The 17,481-nt window shown below is 53.1% G+C and overlaps 7 protein-coding genes across 7 annotated transcripts; 5 read left to right on the forward strand and 2 right to left on the reverse strand.

The window, feature by feature from the left end:
- Positions 1-750: 750 nt before the first annotated feature.
- On the reverse strand, positions 751-1,614 carry N7458_004431 (formyltetrahydrofolate deformylase; the record flags this gene model as incomplete). The annotated part of the gene is made up of 1 exon (XM_056907813.1): positions 751-1,614. The coding sequence occupies one exon, from the start codon at positions 1,612-1,614 to the stop codon at positions 751-753; it is 864 nt and encodes a 287-aa protein (XP_056766431.1).
- Positions 1,615-2,879: 1,265 nt separating this feature from the next.
- On the forward strand, positions 2,880-4,490 carry cbhB (putative 1,4-beta-D-glucan-cellobiohydrolyase; the record flags this gene model as incomplete). Its single annotated transcript, XM_056907814.1, has 1 exon — positions 2,880-4,490. The coding sequence occupies one exon, from the start codon at positions 2,880-2,882 to the stop codon at positions 4,488-4,490; it is 1,611 nt and encodes a 536-aa protein (XP_056766432.1).
- A 3,304-nt stretch (positions 4,491-7,794) lies between these two features.
- N7458_004433 (putative catechol dioxygenase) lies at positions 7,795-8,733 on the reverse strand (the record flags this gene model as incomplete). The annotated part of the gene is made up of 1 exon (XM_056907815.1): positions 7,795-8,733. The coding sequence occupies one exon, from the start codon at positions 8,731-8,733 to the stop codon at positions 7,795-7,797; it is 939 nt and encodes a 312-aa protein (XP_056766433.1).
- A 779-nt stretch (positions 8,734-9,512) lies between these two features.
- N7458_004434 (lactonase family protein) lies at positions 9,513-10,758 on the forward strand (the record flags this gene model as incomplete). The annotated part of the gene is made up of 2 exons (XM_056907816.1): positions 9,513-9,765; positions 9,929-10,758. 2 exons carry the CDS (start codon positions 9,513-9,515, stop codon positions 10,756-10,758), a joined length of 1,083 nt encoding a protein of 360 aa, XP_056766434.1.
- Positions 10,759-11,286: 528 nt separating this feature from the next.
- Positions 11,287-12,948, forward strand: N7458_004435 (putative alpha/beta hydrolase; the record flags this gene model as incomplete). The annotated part of the gene is made up of 1 exon (XM_056907817.1): positions 11,287-12,948. The coding sequence occupies one exon, from the start codon at positions 11,287-11,289 to the stop codon at positions 12,946-12,948; it is 1,662 nt and encodes a 553-aa protein (XP_056766435.1).
- A 352-nt stretch (positions 12,949-13,300) lies between these two features.
- Positions 13,301-14,718, forward strand: sitA (TOR signaling pathway phosphatase SitA; the record flags this gene model as incomplete). Its single annotated transcript, XM_056907818.1, has 4 exons — positions 13,301-13,454; positions 13,523-13,943; positions 14,034-14,365; positions 14,429-14,718. 4 exons carry the CDS (start codon positions 13,301-13,303, stop codon positions 14,716-14,718), a joined length of 1,197 nt encoding a protein of 398 aa, XP_056766436.1.
- A 621-nt stretch (positions 14,719-15,339) lies between these two features.
- On the forward strand, positions 15,340-17,371 carry N7458_004437 (putative phenol 2-monooxygenase; the record flags this gene model as incomplete). Its single annotated transcript, XM_056907819.1, has 5 exons — positions 15,340-15,849; positions 15,915-16,799; positions 16,871-17,045; positions 17,112-17,228; positions 17,292-17,371. 5 exons carry the CDS (start codon positions 15,340-15,342, stop codon positions 17,369-17,371), a joined length of 1,767 nt encoding a protein of 588 aa, XP_056766437.1.
- Between the last annotated feature and the right edge of the window lie 110 nt (positions 17,372-17,481).

The following is a 17,481-nucleotide window of genomic DNA, read 5'->3' on the forward strand; positions in this document are numbered from 1 at the left end:
ATATTCCGGTGGGAGAACTCGGAGTTGCCGTGTTTTCCGCTGTCGAGATGAGCCTCATTCATGTCGTACTCACTAGGCTTGGTGAAATATCAGAACTGATATTGCTATGCTTCAGAACATGGAAGGGTCCCCGTATGTAGGCTACATCCCTAGGGGCTAGCAATTGGGATCATCATCTAAATCGACCACCGATACCCTGCCCGCATATATTGCACAATTCGAGCAGAGATTAATCAAGTCATCTTGAGTTTATTCTGTTAATCGGATGGTTCTCTAAGCTCGATCCCGATGAACCTGCCCGAGAACGAATGCTTGACATCATCCAATCCCCAGAAACAAATTCCAACAAAACTCCACTGTATCGCCGCTTGCGGTCATCTACCCATCAGCAGTGACCCCGTATCTTTCATACACATGATTATGTCGAAGCTCCGGGAATCTTATCTTAGATATATGTATAATCCATTGCAGGTGGATAAGTGGAAAGCACCGTCCAACATATGAACAGCCACATAAGGAGGCACCCGTGACTGAGTGAGCCACTCTATCATCAACAGGGAACTGTGTATAATAAAGCCATGCCCAATTGTCTCATGGTCATGGCTCTAGATAAAGGTCGATTTATTTCTTTTTTCTCTGACTGTTTTTGTCGTGATCGTCTATATACTTTTTTGTATAAAAAAACAAACTGTCCACGCTGTACAAGTCGCGGGATCCGACCGCCAATACCAGATCAGATCAATAAACCGTTTAGTTGAACACAACGGTCTTGTGTCCATTGAGTAGCACACGGCGCTCAGTGACATACTTGACAGCAGTGGCGAGCACATTGCTCTCAACGTTGCTGCCGGCATGCGTGAGCTCCTTCGGGCTCATGCCGTGGTTCACACGCACGACGTTCTGCTCGATGATGGGACCCTCATCAAGGTCGCTGGTGACAAAGTGGGCGGTAGCACCGATAATCTTCACACCACGGTCATAAGCCTGGTGGTAGGGCTTGGCACCCTTGAAGGAAGGCAAGAAGCTGTGGTGGATGTTGATGATGCGTCCAGACATGGCCTCGCACAGTTTCGGTGACAGGACCTGCATATATCGCGCCAGCACAATCAAGTCAATCTTGTATTCCTTCACGAGCTCCAAGATCCGAGTCTCCTGCTCCGCCTTGGTGTCGGCGGTGACGGGGAGGTGCATGAAGGGGATGTTATAGGTAGCAGCCAGAGCGGCAAAGTCGGGGTGGTTGGAGATGATCAGCGGGACCTCGATGTTAAGCTGGCCGGTAGACTGGCGGAAGAGCAGGTCGTTCAAGCAGTGACCAATCTTGGAAACCATGATCATCACCCGGGGCTTCTGGGTAGTGGGGTGGATCTCATAGTCCATAGAGAAGGACTGTGCGGTAGGCTCAAAGGCGGTGCTCAGCTTCTCGAGCTCGGGGACCTCGTCAGTCTCGGAGGCAGGCACAAATTGCACGCGCATGAAGAAGCGCTTAGAGGTAAGGTCGCCAAACTGAGAGGAATCGACAATGTTCAGGTTGTGCTGGACGAGGAATGCCGTGACGGCATGGACGATGCCCGGGCGATCGGGGCCCGAGAGGGTGAGGATGAAGCTTGGGGCCATGATGATGTTGAAATAGTCTAGGTAGCAACGGTGTTGAATCCGCGAGGCAAGCCACGAAGCAGGAGCAGTCAAGGTTCGTTGTGTTCAAATGGAACCGAAACCACGAAAATTGTCAAAATCCCACATTCATCCCACCGCCGATCACGGCGCTGACTCATCCGCGGTCGGCCCCACCACCTCAGAAAGGTTAAACCACCTTAAACTAACGCTAAACCCTTTTTGTCGATGTTGACACAGAGTCTGGAGAAGTACAGAACTGGGCACACTTGGGTTATACCTCAATCTCAAATAATTACTCCGTAGTGACAGTAGTATCCATATCATTTGTTCAAAATTAGTGGCGATTACTGCATATTCTATGCTGAGACCACGTTGAGGTATTGTGAGTAGAGTTATAAGTACTCATCCATCCTCTGTATACTTCCCGCCATTTACTTGAAAGTCATAAAGGCACCCACACACCACTTAATCGAACAATCTTCGTACATAACCGCTCTGTCATCGGCTTTAACCCACTGCCCCTCATAAGCCCAGTTTCATTCCCTCATCCCTCATAGTCCCTGAAATTCCCCCGCCTCGGTATTAGACTAAATCTCCGACCGCGCTAGTGTGCTTGCACCCCTGCAAAGCCCAGCGAATATCCGGGGTTGAATTGCCGACTTTAGCCTGCAGAACACGAATGCGACCAAAGCACCAGCTCGTCACGGACTATCTTTCCCTCGCTTAGTCCGGCCATAGTAGAATTATAGTTTTCCATCATGTATCATGACCCTGCAGGTGTATCACGTTCGAAACGGATCATTCAGCCGCCTACTCCCCCCTCACCAAAAAAGGATAGTCTGGTATACCCAACAGGCACCACAATATCTAGGGTAACACTTGTCCCAGCATGGAAGACAGACTTCTTCACGGGGCGCCTCCCGAGACACGGGGGAGATGAGGTCCCCCCCCTCCTGCAGGAGGTGACCTCATGTCGTCTACGGCATTGGCCGCAAAATCTGGGGAGCTTGCTCCGTGTCCGCGGAGTGTTTCTCTGCTCTGTTCCCTTTTCGTACGGCTATCAATCTGGTAAGCCATACTGTAGACGGTGGTACGGACCGTCACGCCGTGGAGGTCAGTCCGAAGTGTAAGTTGAATGGCTTCAGGATCCACATCTGGAGGATGTATAAGAAGCCCTATGCTCGACGAGATTCCTTCCTCCCTCACTCCTCTCAACCACCACAAAAAAAAACACAAGTGATCTCAGATCTAACTCCTCTGACAAAATGAAGGGATCAATCTCCTATCAAATCTACAAGGGTGCTCTCCTCCTCTCGGCCCTCTTGAACTCTGTTCAGGCCCAGCAGGTCGGCACTCTGACGACCGAGACCCATCCCTCCTTGACCTGGTCCAAGTGTTCCGCCGGTGGTAGCTGCACTTCCGTGACTGGCAGTGTGGTCATTGATTCCAACTGGCGTTGGGTTCACTCAACCAGTGGCTCGACCAATTGCTATACCGGCAACACCTGGGACGCTACCCTCTGCCCCGACGATGTGACCTGCGCGGCCAACTGTGCTCTGGACGGTGCTAGCTACTCGAGCACCTACGGTGTTACCACCAGTGGCAACTCCCTGCGTCTGAACTTTGTCACTACTGCTTCGCAGAAGAACATCGGTTCCCGTCTATACCTGCTGGAGAATGATACCACCTACCAGAAGTTCGACCTGCTGAACCAGGAGTTCACCTTCGATGTCGATGTGTCGAACCTTCCCTGCGGCCTCAACGGTGCCCTCTACTTCGTAGACATGGACGCTGATGGTGGCATGGCCAAATACTCCACCAACAAGGCTGGTGCCAAATACGGAACTGGATACTGCGACAGTCAATGCCCACGGGATCTCAAGTTTATCGACGGTGAGGCCAACGTGGATGGCTGGGCTCCCTCTTCCAGTGATGTCAACTCCGGCATTGGCAACCACGGCTCTTGCTGCGCTGAGATGGATGTCTGGGAGGCCAACTCGATCTCCAATGCCCTCACTCCTCACCCCTGCGACACTCCCTCGCAAACCATGTGCACTGAAAATGACTGCGGTGGCACCTACAGCACGAATCGCTATGCTGGTACTTGCGATCCCGATGGCTGTGATTTCAACCCATACCGTATGGGTGAGAAGTCTTTCTACGGTCCCGGCTTGACCGTTGACACCAAGTCTCCCTTCACCGTGGTGACCCAATTCATCACTAACGACGGCACCTCTTCGGGTACCCTGTCCGAGATCAAGCGCTTCTACGTGCAGAACGGCAAGGTCATCGGCCAGCCTCAGTCCACTATTGCCGGTGTCACCGGTAACTCGATCACCGACAGCTTCTGCAATGCCCAGAAGACCGCCTTCGGCGACACCAATGACTTCAGCAAGCACGGTGGTTTGGCCGGCATGGGGGCTGGTCTCGCCGACGGCATGGTTCTGGTCATGAGTCTCTGGGATGACCACGCGGTCGATATGCTCTGGCTCGACAGCACCTACCCCACCAACGCTTCGTCTACCACCCCTGGTGCTGCACGAGGCACTTGCGATATCTCTTCCGGTGACCCAGCCACCATTGAGTCCGCCAACGCCAACGCCTACGTCATCTACTCGAATATCAAGGTTGGCCCATTCAACTCCACCTTCACTGGCACTGGCTCGGGTGGATCCAGCTCTTCTACCACCATTACTTCGACGACCACTAGCAAGACCACCTCTACTAGCTCCACCACTACTACCTCTAGTGGCTCCAGCGGCACTGGTGCCGCCCACTATGCCCAGTGTGGTGGCATTGGCTGGACTGGCGCCACCACCTGTGTCAGCCCGTACACCTGCAACAAGCAGAACGACTATTACTCCCAGTGCCTGTAAAGGATCTCAAGCGATCCCGAGATATGGGAGAAAAGTGTTGAGGAATGGGTATCAAATACAATTACGATGAAAGGATGATACTGCAGAGGATATTGATCAAATTGTTCGCTCGTTGTACTTTCTTGATCTTCTCGTTTTGTTTTCTTAGTGTCAACTTTCCTTTGTGCTAGAGTATATGAGAATACAACCGACTTCTGCTATACTTGATCGAGTCAAACCTTGTATTGTGAAATTTCCCCCGCTCTTCGCTTAGACGCCAGGAGGCGAGGGCGTTAATTTCGGCTGCTTGGCAGATTTGCCATCTTCCAAGCGTGTAGCTTGTTTATTCAATCAAACTCAACGCCTTTCCGGAAGATCGAACATAAGAATAAAGAATTCGAAAACAAGAAAATATAAAACTAGAGAAATAGAACTGTTCCTGCAATACTCGTACGATCTGCAAGTTTCTTGATCCCTCTTCAGGCACACTGCAGTTCTTCTTCAAGTTGTTCACTAAGACCAGCCAATCGCAATGCCAGCTCCAACAGCCACGGTCAGCACTAAAAACCCACAACCGGAACGAGGCAACCAACTTCACATGAGCCTGTAAGAGGATTTTCCCCGGATTGCGCGGGGCTCGGAGGATCCCTGTGGCGTTGACCTGCGAGATCTCCGACTCGTGCAAAATCATGGGGGACGCCACGATGCGGAGGGACCTCCGCCAGCGCCTGCCATTTCGCTGTTTCAAATCTTGTTCGCGAGAGAATGAATGCCCCCTTGTGACTTTCTCTACATTTCCTTGAAACTTTGGTGGAATTGCATTGCTGAGCCAATTATCCACAGGGCAGGACTGCACCACTCAGCACTGACCCCTGCGGAGGTTGAAGAATAACTTTGTAGTCAAACGCAAGATCGAATAACATTGATGGCCATCTCATCCCTCTGAAAAATAAAGTGGTCACGATCTTGTTATCATCTCAAGGGTCATCCCAATAAGAAAAGACTAAGCATCAAGTGATAAACGTATTTGAAACACGAACTTGTTGATCATCACCATACTCGTGTTGGGCTCGAAGTCGTCCATTTTAACCGGGATTATCCCCATGAACAGCACATGAACCAACCTACTAGGCTACTAATGTATGTGAGAGCGAGGCACTCCAATAATAATGAAACGTAGGTACCCCTGTCCAGATCTCGTATTTATCAAAGTTGACACTCTTCCCAAGACGGAAATATTTCGGGAATATCCGTACTGTAGGTTAGCAGGAGAACGTGAGAAGAGGCAAACTTCTCTTTCGCGGGGATTTATCCAGATGTCGATCGACCACCTTTGGCCTTGGTGTGCATAGTACTCCGTACATAGTTTCACTATTGAACTATGTTTCATCGACTCACAAGTCTTCTTGTACGCCAAACCTGGAAAATTGGCCCCCTGTGCAGAGTCCTAATTTCCTCCTCTCGTCGCCTCGACTCCTAAGATCTTGTATCTGTGCCCGATTTGGCTGAGAGTTAAATAACCACTGTCTCGTGTGAAAGGAACTCATTTCCTTATGGCAGGACAAATTCGTTTATCATTTATTGTATAAGGGGAGAAATATATATCTTCTGGGGGCCACGCTGGTTAGGTGGGCTAACAAGCCTAATTTCTAAGGTCAGCCACCATTACAACAGTTACCCTTAGGGAGATTACTAGCGGTAACCTCATCCCCTCTCATTAGATAACTAGTTAGTTAGTTATAACTAACTTAGTTATTCAACTTTCATGACTAAGAATTTCTATGAAAAATGGATATCGAAAGCCTCACTAACTATAAGAGCATTGTGGGGATGATGTCGTCTCCTCCTCCTCTCCTCTCCACGTTGAGTCCAGGCCAGGCTCTCTGAGGAGTATAAAGGGTGGCTTGGCTCCCTCCCAAGCACGGATCAACTGAGATATGGTTATTCCATGGACACTTCTCCATGGTCAACCCTCTCAAGAATGGCCAGCACTGATGCCCCCCCATGAGATGCCACTCAGTCGGTGATCATTAGAAGTCAGGCAACAGTATGTGTGGCAGGTGTGAACAAGCTCATCTCACAAAAGCGAAACCCTTGGAATAGGAAATATCCAAAGATCCCGAGCACAGCTCACCCCCCAAGCTCCTCGTCGTCTCGGTCGCATGAACGAATTCTCCGCCCGGCATCGTCCCAAATCGCCACAACCGACCGGATAGTGGTGGCAGCCGATCTTGCCGATAGGGCGGCAAGGACTTTATCCCCCCGAGTGGGGGAGTTTCTGACTCGGCCAGGGACAAGTCCTGTCACTGCCGTGCCACGAAGGCGAGGAGAGACATGATGGTCACCTGCATGGATGGAATGTGCTTGTCCTTTTGAGGAGTTTCGGTGAAGATGGTATCCGGAATATGATCTTGACTATGCTGGTAGGTGTTGATCAGGCCTGAACTTCTACCAGCTCACGCGACCAATAAAATCTTAGTCATCAGCGAATAAAATCAACAGTTCGAGTCAATCAACCTTGTCCATTGAGCTCATAATGGTCCATTTTGAAAGTAGATTAGATAGAAAATATATTTCATCTGGAGATACTCAAATTCAAAGGTCCAGCACCAGCTCTGATGCAGGTCCCTCGACGGAGTCTTCCGGATCTACCAACTTCAAAGTTGATGCGGAGAATCTGGAGAACTCGCTGCCCTACGGACGAGGAGGCACGCGACAGCAACAACGACAACAAACCCGGAAAAAGCAATTACTGTGAAGGTGAGGAAGTATAGCAAGATATAATGTAAACAAACAGCGCAAAATAAGCATATTTTCCAGACTTGTGATTGGATGAACTCTAAAAAATTGATGTGCAGGGTGCTGCACTGCAGCTGCAGGCGGGTTCCCCAACAGCTCAAACATGGCTACAGCCCCTGGACTACGACAGACTTGGCTTAATCCAGATGGGGCGGTGCTGGATGATGATCAGATCACTACGAACTAGATCTTAGATTAAGCTTCATCAAGTCGATGGTGATTGTGAAGGTACTGTTGCAGAACAGGTAGGTAGTCGAAAGAAAAATGTTTCTTCGTATATACATCAATTTCATCTCATCCTGGATCTTTCGCTGTGCACAGTATATGAGAATCAATGAACCCCAAGAACACACAAGGGAGGTGGAAAATTTCCACAGAAACAAAAAGCCAAAAACCAAAAATAGAATCGCTAAGTCCACAAATGCAATGCTAGATCAGATCGTTCTCAGGGACAGGATGTGGGGGGTGGAGGGCCAAAAAGAGGCTCCACCATCAGCCCTATCACATATTGACCGTTTTAACCACTTTACAGCTTGTTGCCCATGGAACGCTCAAAGGAAGACTTGGGAGGAGCCGAGTTGGGGTTGGGGTGGTGCTTCTTCTGGGCCATGGTGACGTTGTACTCCAGGTCGAGCTCGGCCTTGGGGTCATCGGTCTTGGGCTTGAAGTCGACAACCAGGTCATCCTTGACGGCGAAGACGGAGTCGATCTTCAGGTGGGGGTCAGTGCTGGGGTAGATCTGGTTGATGACGGTGGCGTAGTCGGGGTGGGTGATCATCAGGTGGATGTGAGCGGGGCGCATGGGGGAGCGGTCCATGACGTTCAGCAGGACACCGGCGGGGCCATCGGTGGGCAGCGAGTAGGCAGTCGGGTGGTAGCAGTACCAGTAGAACTCGCCGTTGGCGTTGGAGCGGAACTTGCCACGGAGGTTGTTCTCGCTCTGGTTGGGGTCCTGGAAGTCGTACTGGGCGTTGGCCGAGGCCTGCCAGATGTCCAGGACGGCGCCCTCGATGGGCTTGCCGGACTCCATGTCGGTCAGACGGCCGTGCATGTAGGTGACGCGGCCGTTGGAAAGAGGGTCCTGGATGATGCTGTCACCCAGAGCACGGAAGGGCGCATTGGGCGACCAGAAGGGGCCGAGAATGACGTTGGAGGTCGGGGAGAGACCCTGCTCGGTGACGATCCGGTTGGCGATCTCGTCGACGAGGGACTCGAGACCAATCACATCACAGCAGCGGTGACCCTCGTTGCGGATGGGGGTGCTGATGGCACCGATGGAGTTGATGAACTCGACACCGGTCATCCACTCGGCGGGGGTCAGCTCGACCTCACGGGCAAAGTCGTGGATGTGACGGATGAGAGAACCGAGGATGACACGGGCACGCTCGGGGGTCTTGGGACCCATGGCGTTGACGACCTGGTCGGTGAAGGTAGGATCGAAACGGGAGTTGGTGGAGGAAGACATGGTGGTGGTATATAGAGAGAGGATAGAAGTCTAGAGGGAGAGTGGAGAGGTGTAGAGAATAGATCGAGTGGATCTGGGAGCAAGTCGATCACAGAGAGGATGGGTTGTGGATGAAGATAGAAAAAAAAAAAAAGGCCAGCACCAGACGCGCAGGAGGCTTTTATAAGAACCTCGCGATCTTCTTTTCCCCCAATTCCATCCGCCAATCCATGATTTCTCGTCTACCCCAGTTTTTCTTTTCCGGAGTTGACGGGCGGCAAGTCTGGTCTCTCCGCGAGTCGGCCAACTCGGCAGGCGCCCACCGCCCAACAGCCGATGGACCCGGGACTGGGAGGTGCCCAGTGCCGATTAGTGGACCTGCTCCTCGCGGGCGGTACACTTTGCGGGCTCGCCACCCCCCCCAAGGGTTGCACCACTCAGAGCTCACGCTGCGGCGCGGCAGAGTTGAATCATGATGGGCGCTGAGTCGCTGACCAGATCGTTTTTCCCTTTTCCCTGCCCCCCAGAAATGGTCCGTCGCATCGGGCGGTTCTCCGCGTAGCCGCCCTTCGCTGCCGGACCCTCCTCAGCCTCCCCGCAATGCCCGTCAGCGCATGAAGAACTCCCGGATCAACGCTGGGGAACGGATATATTCTGTATCCTCGCCACGGGATTGACGCCATCGTATGATCCGTCCAGTGTGCTCGTGGGCTTCCGCCTTTCTCAATTCATCCACCCCCAGCTCAATCCGCTCAATCGCTCTCCGTTCGCGATCCTTCAGCACATCGTCGACCGCCGCCATGAAGCACCATTTGATGATCGGAACGTGGACCGCCCCCGGGCGCATCTACACCGTTCAGTTTGACGATGAAGCGCTGACGTTGGAGCTGGTCAAGAAGACCGAGATTCCAGAGGCGGAGCCTATCTCCTGGATGACCTTTTCCCACGACAAGAAGACCATCTATGGCAGCGCCATGAAGAAGTGGAACAGCTTCGCCGTGAACAGCCCAACCGACATTGTCCACCAAGTGTCGCACCCGGTCGCGGGACACCGTACGTACTGGATCTGCTTGCCCGAGGAGGTGAATGAATGCCAGAGGAACTATTCAATGTGCTTGCAAGAATTGAAAAAAAAAACCAGCAAAGATCTTCGACAGGCGGCTTCATACCTATCTTTTTACCATGAGTTTCTAACTGGTGCCTTTTTTTTGTACAGCCCTCGCTGCCAGCGCCGAGACCAATACCCGCGCCATCTTCGTGCTCGCCGCGCATAAGCCTCCTTACAACGTCTACGGCGCCCCCTTCTACAAATACGCCGGTTTTGGCAATGTCTTCTCCGTCAAGCCGGACGGTGCGCTGGACACCAACGTCCAAAATTACGAGTATGATCCCAGCACCGGCATCCACGGCATGGTCTTCGACCCCACCGAGACCTACCTGTACTCGGCCGACCTGCAGGCCAACAAGATCTGGACGCACGTCAAGGACGCCGAGACGGGTCAATTGACCCTGCTGGACTGCCTCGAGGCTCCCGCTCCCGGCGACCACCCGCGCTGGGTCGAAATTCACCCCAGTGGCAAGTACCTGTATGCCCTGATGGAGGCGGGCAATCGTCTGGCCGTCTACGTGATTGACGAGCGCACCCACAAGCCCGTCTTCACGCACATCACCTACCCTCTGCTCCCATCTGGCCTTCCTCCTCGCAACAAGTACCGTGGCGATGTCACCTTCACCACCCGCAGCGGCGAGTATCTCTTCGCGACCACCCGGTCCAACCACTTCGATGTGACCGGCTACATCACTGCCTTTAAGCTGGGCCCCTCGGGCGAGATCGAGCGCCAGCTGTTTATCAACCCCACCTCCACCAGCGGCGGTCACTCTAATGCCGTCAGCCCCTGCGACTTTAGCGATGAGTGGTTGGCGCTGTGCGACGACCAGCTGGGCTTTGTCGAGATGTACCGCTGGCGCGATGAGAAGCTCGCCCGGGTGGCGCGTGTGGACATTCCCGAGCAGGGCTTTGGCATGAATGCCATCTGGTATGATTAAACGAGTTTAACAACATGATTTGATGTTTGCGAGAACAATGCATATAGAGCCGATCAGGCTTTCATGGTTATATACATCTTGACGGTGCCTCATCAGACAGGCAGTACCCAAGTGGCATGGCTTTATTATCAGAATTAGAATATGATTTCAAAAAAATACAGTATTTCTAATGACAGATGTGGATTCAATAAATCATCTCGAACATGCAGTACTGATCTCCATGCTACTACTAATTCGGGGGTTGGTCAAAACAGTGACCCAAAAAAGTTGAGCGGCAAATCGGCAGTTTCCATCGGGTGTGCGTTGCTTTCTTCCGGCTGAGGGGCACTGCCGGACGGTTTCGCTCTAAAAGAAAGCCAAGATGACGATGCCCCCGGAACTGGGGATATTCGAATGAGGGGAGAATCATAAACTTGGAGACCCGAGAATTGAAATTCTGACAGTCTTCTCGGATCCTTTTTCTCCTTGTTTTCCCTCCAGTGCCCGCAATCTCAGATACCTTTTTGTATACTTGGAGATCTCCCCACCATGCCGACCCCCGGCCTGCTCTACGTGACGATGCAGCCTCAGGGCTCGCTGCCCGAGGCCCAGTTCCACGACTGGTACAACACCGAGCATGGCCCGTTGCGCCTGCGTCTTCCCTTCATCACCAATGGCTTCCGTTTCCGTGCGACCGACGGTGAGAAGCCCGAGTACGTGGCCCTCTACGATATCACCGACATGGACGAGTTGACCCGCAAGACCTACTTGGATCTGCGCACCGATTTGATCAAGACTGAGCGCGAGAAGAAGACCATGGCCCAGATCGACGTTGGTCGGTTGCTGTATGATCTGGTTGAGGAGCGTAGCTCCCCCAACTTCCGCCCGCTGGAGGACCAAGCCGACACTGATGCCGAGACCCACGGGAGCGTCCTCGTCGCCGTCACCACGGCCACGCACCCGGACCCTGAGAAACAGGCCGAGCATGACCGCTGGTATCGCGAGGAACACTTTGAGATGCTCTCCCGCGTGCCGGGCTGGCGCCGTAGCCGTCTGTTCGTGACTTCGTCCATTGATCCCAAGGCTCCGCGCGAGTCGCTTGCCCTCCACGAGTACTCCCCCGTCAACGGGCTCGGCGGTGATGTTCACAAGGCCGCCATGAACACCCCCTGGCGCCAGAAGCTGCAGGAGACCGTGGTCACCTCGAAGAAGCGCCGCGTCTATCAGTGGTACTACACGTTCGGTCCCGCCCCGCGTGAGCTCTCGTCCCTGACCTCTCCGGACTGCGTGGGACCCTGGTCCTCCAACGATGGCAAGACCCGTACTCTCCCTTCAGCAACCCGCCCGGCCGTCGAGTCGTTCATCACCACCAAGGATGGCGTGGAGATTCCCTACCGTTTGGAGGGTAGCACCGATCCCAACGCCCCCGTTGTGGTGCTCAGCAACTCCATCCTCGTCAACTGGAACATCTGGGACCGTTTCGTAGATGCCTTTTTCGCCCACAAGGAGAACCAGCGCTACCGCGTTGTGCGCTACTTGACCCGTGGCCGCCGTTCCGCCAGCGGCGAGCAGCCTGTCACCGTGGACCTGTTGGCCTCCGACGTGAACGATCTCCTCGAGGCCCTCCGGGTGTCTCCCAAGGCTGCCCGTTTGATCGGTGTCAGCCTGGGCGGTGTCACCGTCCTCAACACCTCCCTCCTGTACCCCGAACGCATTGCCGCATTCATCTCCTGCGACACCAACTCTTCGGCTCCCGAGTCCAACCGCAAAGCCTGGGGCGAGCGGGTTGCCATGGCCGAGCAAGAAGGTTCGACTGACCCGGAGACCAACGAGCCTATTGTTGGTGAGCAGCTGGCCGAGATCACGACCCGACGCTGGTTCGTCCCGGAGTCGTACGAGACCCAGCCCGAGGTGCTGGCCCCGGTCAAGGAGGCAGTGCGCACCAACAGCCTGAAGGGTTTCGCGCACAGTGTGAATGCCCTCTGCGCTTATGATATCCGCGAGCGCATGGCCTCGGCCACCGTGCCCGGTCTGTTTGTGGCGGGTGCCAACGACGGTGTGCTGCCCCAGACGATGCAGAAGATGGCGGCGGATCTGAAGGGTGATGCGGAGCTAAAGATCATTGACAAGGCGGGTCACTTGCCTATGGTTGAGCAGCCCGAGGCCTTTGCAGATGTGGTGACTGAGTTCTTGAGCAAGATTGACGGTTAAATATGGGATTATGGGATTATGATGGTTGATTATGTAGATAGAGTGGATAGAGTGGATTTGGACAGGGGATACACAGTGAATGACATATATTTATGAATCAACATATGACTATTCAAAACATGACACCAAACTGCCTACAAATACAAGGTAACTATAGTTAACCCATCCGTGTATTTGTACTTGTCCTCCGATGGCTGTCAACTGCAACTGTCAGATGGTCAGTCAATAATCAGTCACTCGCCAGTCGGCCGCTGCGGCGTCCGAAGACCGCCAGCCGCGCAGTTCCTCTTCCTCACTACCCCCGCCTTCCACTCCATCACGTCCACTCTTCCTCCGCCCAAATCCCCTCGCCATGACCGACAGTAAGGTCCCGCAACCGGGACCCGCCAAACTCAAGCGCAATGCTGGCCCTGATGAGTGGCTCGAGGCCGCCAAGGACTGCAAATACCTCTCCGAGGCCCACATGAAGCAGCTGTGTGAGATGGTCAAGGAGTATATGATGGAGGGTAAGACACCAACGAGCGCAGCCCCGCGGTCGACTCCTATCAAAAGCTCACTCAATGCTCTCGGTTAGAATCCAATATCCAACCTGTCTCCACCCCGGTCACCGTCTGCGGTGACATCCACGGCCAATTCTACGATCTGCTCGAGCTCTTCCGTGTCTCTGGCGGCATGCCCGATGGCTCCGCGCTCGACGCCCCCAAAACCTCTCCCTCCGTCATCACCTCCGCCGACATCGAACCCCCTTCTACGATCACCGATCCCAAACTCCGCAAGAAGCTTCGCGGGCCTAGTTCCAACACCAAGGCCGACGGCGACGAGGAGGGAGCGGAGGAGGAGCAGACGGAGCCCAATGCCAACGCGCACAGCCGATCGAACAGTCAGACATCAGAGAGCCTTCAGCTGAAGAGCAATTTTGTGTTTTTGGGAGATTATGTCGATCGTGGATATTTCAGTTTGGAGACGTTGACGCTACTGCTGTGTCTCAAGGCCAAGTGAGTGATGTTAAGAGCTTTCTCTCACTCTCTCCCTTTGCTGTTCGGACGAACGTAGGATGACAAATGCTGATATGCCCGGTGATTTAGATATCCAGATCGAGTTACGTTGGTGCGCGGTAACCACGAATCCCGCCAGATCACTCAAGTCTACGGGTTCTACGAGGAGTGTTTTCAAAAGTACGGCAGTGCCTCGGTGTGGAAGGCCTGTTGTCAGGTTTTCGATTTCATGACGCTGGGCGCCATCATCGACGGCAAGGTGCTGTGTGTACACGGTGGACTGAGTCCCGAGATTCGAACGCTGGATCAAGTGCGGGTCGTGGCTCGTGCCCAAGAGATTCCCCACGAGGGTGCTTTCTGTGATCTGGTCTGGTCGGATCCTGATGATGTGGAAACGTGGGCAGTCAGCCCTCGTGGAGCAGGTAAGAGAGATGTCGAATTATCCGTTGTCCTGTTTGAGTTACTAATATGTCTTTCTTCTTCAGGTTGGCTGTTTGGTGACCGCGTAGCTGATGAATTCTGCCATGTCAACGATCTCTCCCTGATCGCTCGCGCGCATCAGCTGGTGAACGAAGGATACAAATACCACTTCACCAACCAAAACGTCGTCACCGTGTGGAGTGCCCCCAATTACTGTTACCGGTGTGGTAACCTGGCCTCGGTCTGTGAAATTGGTGAAGACCTGAAACCCACTTTCAAGCTGTTCAGTGCCGTCAGCGACGATCAACGGCATGTGCCCACCTCACGGCCGGGCCGCAGCGAATATTTCCTGTAAGATGACTTGCGAGATTTTGCACGGGCGCTGGCGTTTGTATCTTTTCTTTGGGGGATTGGGCATCATCCCTTCGTTTCTTGAAGGGTTCATGAGCATTATATAATGATCTTAGAGACGAATTGAATGTCTGAGCCTTTTGGCTCATGAATGATCGATCATATCCGGTTCAAGAAGACGTGCCCCTCATCAATTCTATTGTAGTCCCAATTGGTCTACTCTATAAAATAGAGTGGAATATGCATATCTCCTTCGGTAGATGTCAATTGCAATCCCGATAATGCGCCAAGTGTCTCCATATTCCCGAGTTCCTGTCGGATGTCCGGAGTCCACACACGGCACAGGATACTTGCCATGGCATGACCTGTCTCTTCATGCGAGCCGATTTATCCACAAGCCAACAGATGCCGAGATCAAGTCCGCAAACTGCCCTCGCTCATCAGTTCCCAAGGGTGGCGGATCAAAAGAACGGAACACATCCCGAAGACACTCTCGGGATTCATCCCGGACTGGCCTTGAAAAGTAGTTACCCCCGCGGGGTAGCACAAGCCCTCGATCAGCCTACTAATTTAGTTTAGATCTCTGCATAGCGCCATTTCCTGCATTTCACATTCCATTCCCATCATGGAGAAAGTCGACGTGCTCATCTGTGGCAGTGGTTCCGCTGGCCTCTGCGCGGCCACCTGGCTGGCCCGGTACGGGATCCGCTGCAAAGTGCTCGAACGCCGCGAGGGACCGATGAAGATGGGCCAAGCGGACGGGGTGCAATGTCGCACGGTGGAAATCTTCGAGAGCTTCGGGATTGGCGAGGAGTTGTTGCGCGAGGCGTATCATGTTCTCGAGGTCAACTTTTGGGCTGACGAGGGGACGGGCGCGATCAAGCGGACTGGTCGGACGGCAGATACACAACCAGGTCTATCGCATCAGCCGCACGTTATCTTGAATCAGGCGCGCATCAATGGCTTGCTCATTGAGCTGATGCACAAGTATAATGACCAGCAGATTGACTATGGGTATAATGTCACTTCTGTGGAGGTGGATAGTGCTGCGGCGGCGGATCCGGAGTCGTACCCGGTCACGGTGACTGCAGAGAAGGATGGAAAGATTGAGACGTTTGCTGCGAAATATGCATTGGTGAGTGATTGTCCTTGTTCGAAATATCAATTCTTGTTTTGGGTGTGAAACTTACCCATCTACAGGCCTGTGACGGCGCCCACAGCATCGTCCGGAAAGCTCTGGGATACAAAATGATTGGCGACAGCACCGATGCAGTCTGGGGTGTCATGGACATGATCCCTCGCACGAACTTCCCGGACTTCCGGAAGAAGTCGACCATCCGCTCCAAAGCAGGAAACATCCTGATCATCCCTCGAGAAGGCGACAACAACAACTTGACCCGTTTCTACATCGAGCTGGCCCCGGGCACCAACCCCAAGGAAGTCACCCTGGAGAATCTCCAGCGCCAGGCAAAGGCCATCCTGCAACCGTACCAGATTGAATTTGTCGAGACAGTGTGGTGGTCCGCATACGCAATTGGCCAGCGTCATGCGGACTTCTTCCACAAGGATTACCGCGTTTTCCTGGCCGGCGATGCTTGTCACACCCACTCGCCTAAGGCCGGCCAGGGTATGAACGTCAGCCTGCAGGACGGGTATAACATTGGCTGGAAACTTGGCGAGATTCTGACCGGGTTGGCCGATCCTTCTCTATTGGAGACTTACGTGCTGGAGCGGAAGAAGACCGCCATCGACCTGATTACTTTCGACCGATACTTCTCCAAGCTGTTCTCTTCCGGAGCTAACACATCCCCTGCGGAGTTCCAAGAAGGATTTATCAAGTCCGGCAAGTATACCGCTGGATTGACGGCCAAATACGATGTTTCTCCTATTACCACTGCCTTGGAGGGCACACAACTTGCCTCGAACGTTGTGGTTGGCATGCGCCTGCCCAGCGCGCAGGTGGTGCGATTCTGTGATTCCAAGCCCTTGCAGCTGATGACGGCACTCAAGTCGGATGGTCGCTGGCGTATTATGGCTTTTGTGGGTGATTTGGCTGTTGCAGGGAATCGAGAGAAGCTAAACAAGGTGAGCTATGCTCTCGGGAACTTCGTCGCTCGACAATTTTGGATCTTGTTGCTAATTTATACGGTTTACAGCTTGGCGAATATCTATCATCCCCTGATAGCCCCGTTCACACTTACACTCCCAAGTCCCAGGATGTGGATAGTCTGATCGAGACCATCGTGATTGGTCACGGAAAGCGTCACGATGTCGAGTTGGAGCAGATTCCGGAAGTGTTCTACCCAGTCACCGGCAAGAACCAGACCAGAGGTGAGTAATTTGCGATACCCAACTTGATTTTGACTTTTACACAGTAATCTCATTCCATTTGGTTAGATATTCACAAAATTTACTACGACGACGAGAGCCACAACAAGGGCCACGGTCATGCATACGAGTATCTCGGCATCGACCCGAAACACGGAGCCTTGATCATTGTCCGCCCAGATCAATGTAAGTTCCCCTTTCATCCCAAGTTCGCATCCTGAGCCATACTTAGTGATTCATTTCATCTAGATGTATCTGCTGTGGTAGACATCAACGACTATACCCAAATCGGCAAATTCTTCGCTGGCTTCCTGAAACCCCAAGCGTAGGTTTGTTTCTCCCTCGTCAAACATAGCGCAAGCACGCTAAAATGGCATCATCCAGAATTCCGGAGAATAGTCATCGCACCACCAGTCCTCTTGATAGCAGACTGTAGTGA

Source organism: Penicillium daleae (assembly GCF_028827525.1).
Source record: "Penicillium daleae strain IBT 16125 chromosome Unknown utg000005l_segment0_segment0, whole genome shotgun sequence".
NCBI lineage: Eukaryota > Fungi > Ascomycota > Eurotiomycetes > Eurotiales > Aspergillaceae > Penicillium > Penicillium daleae.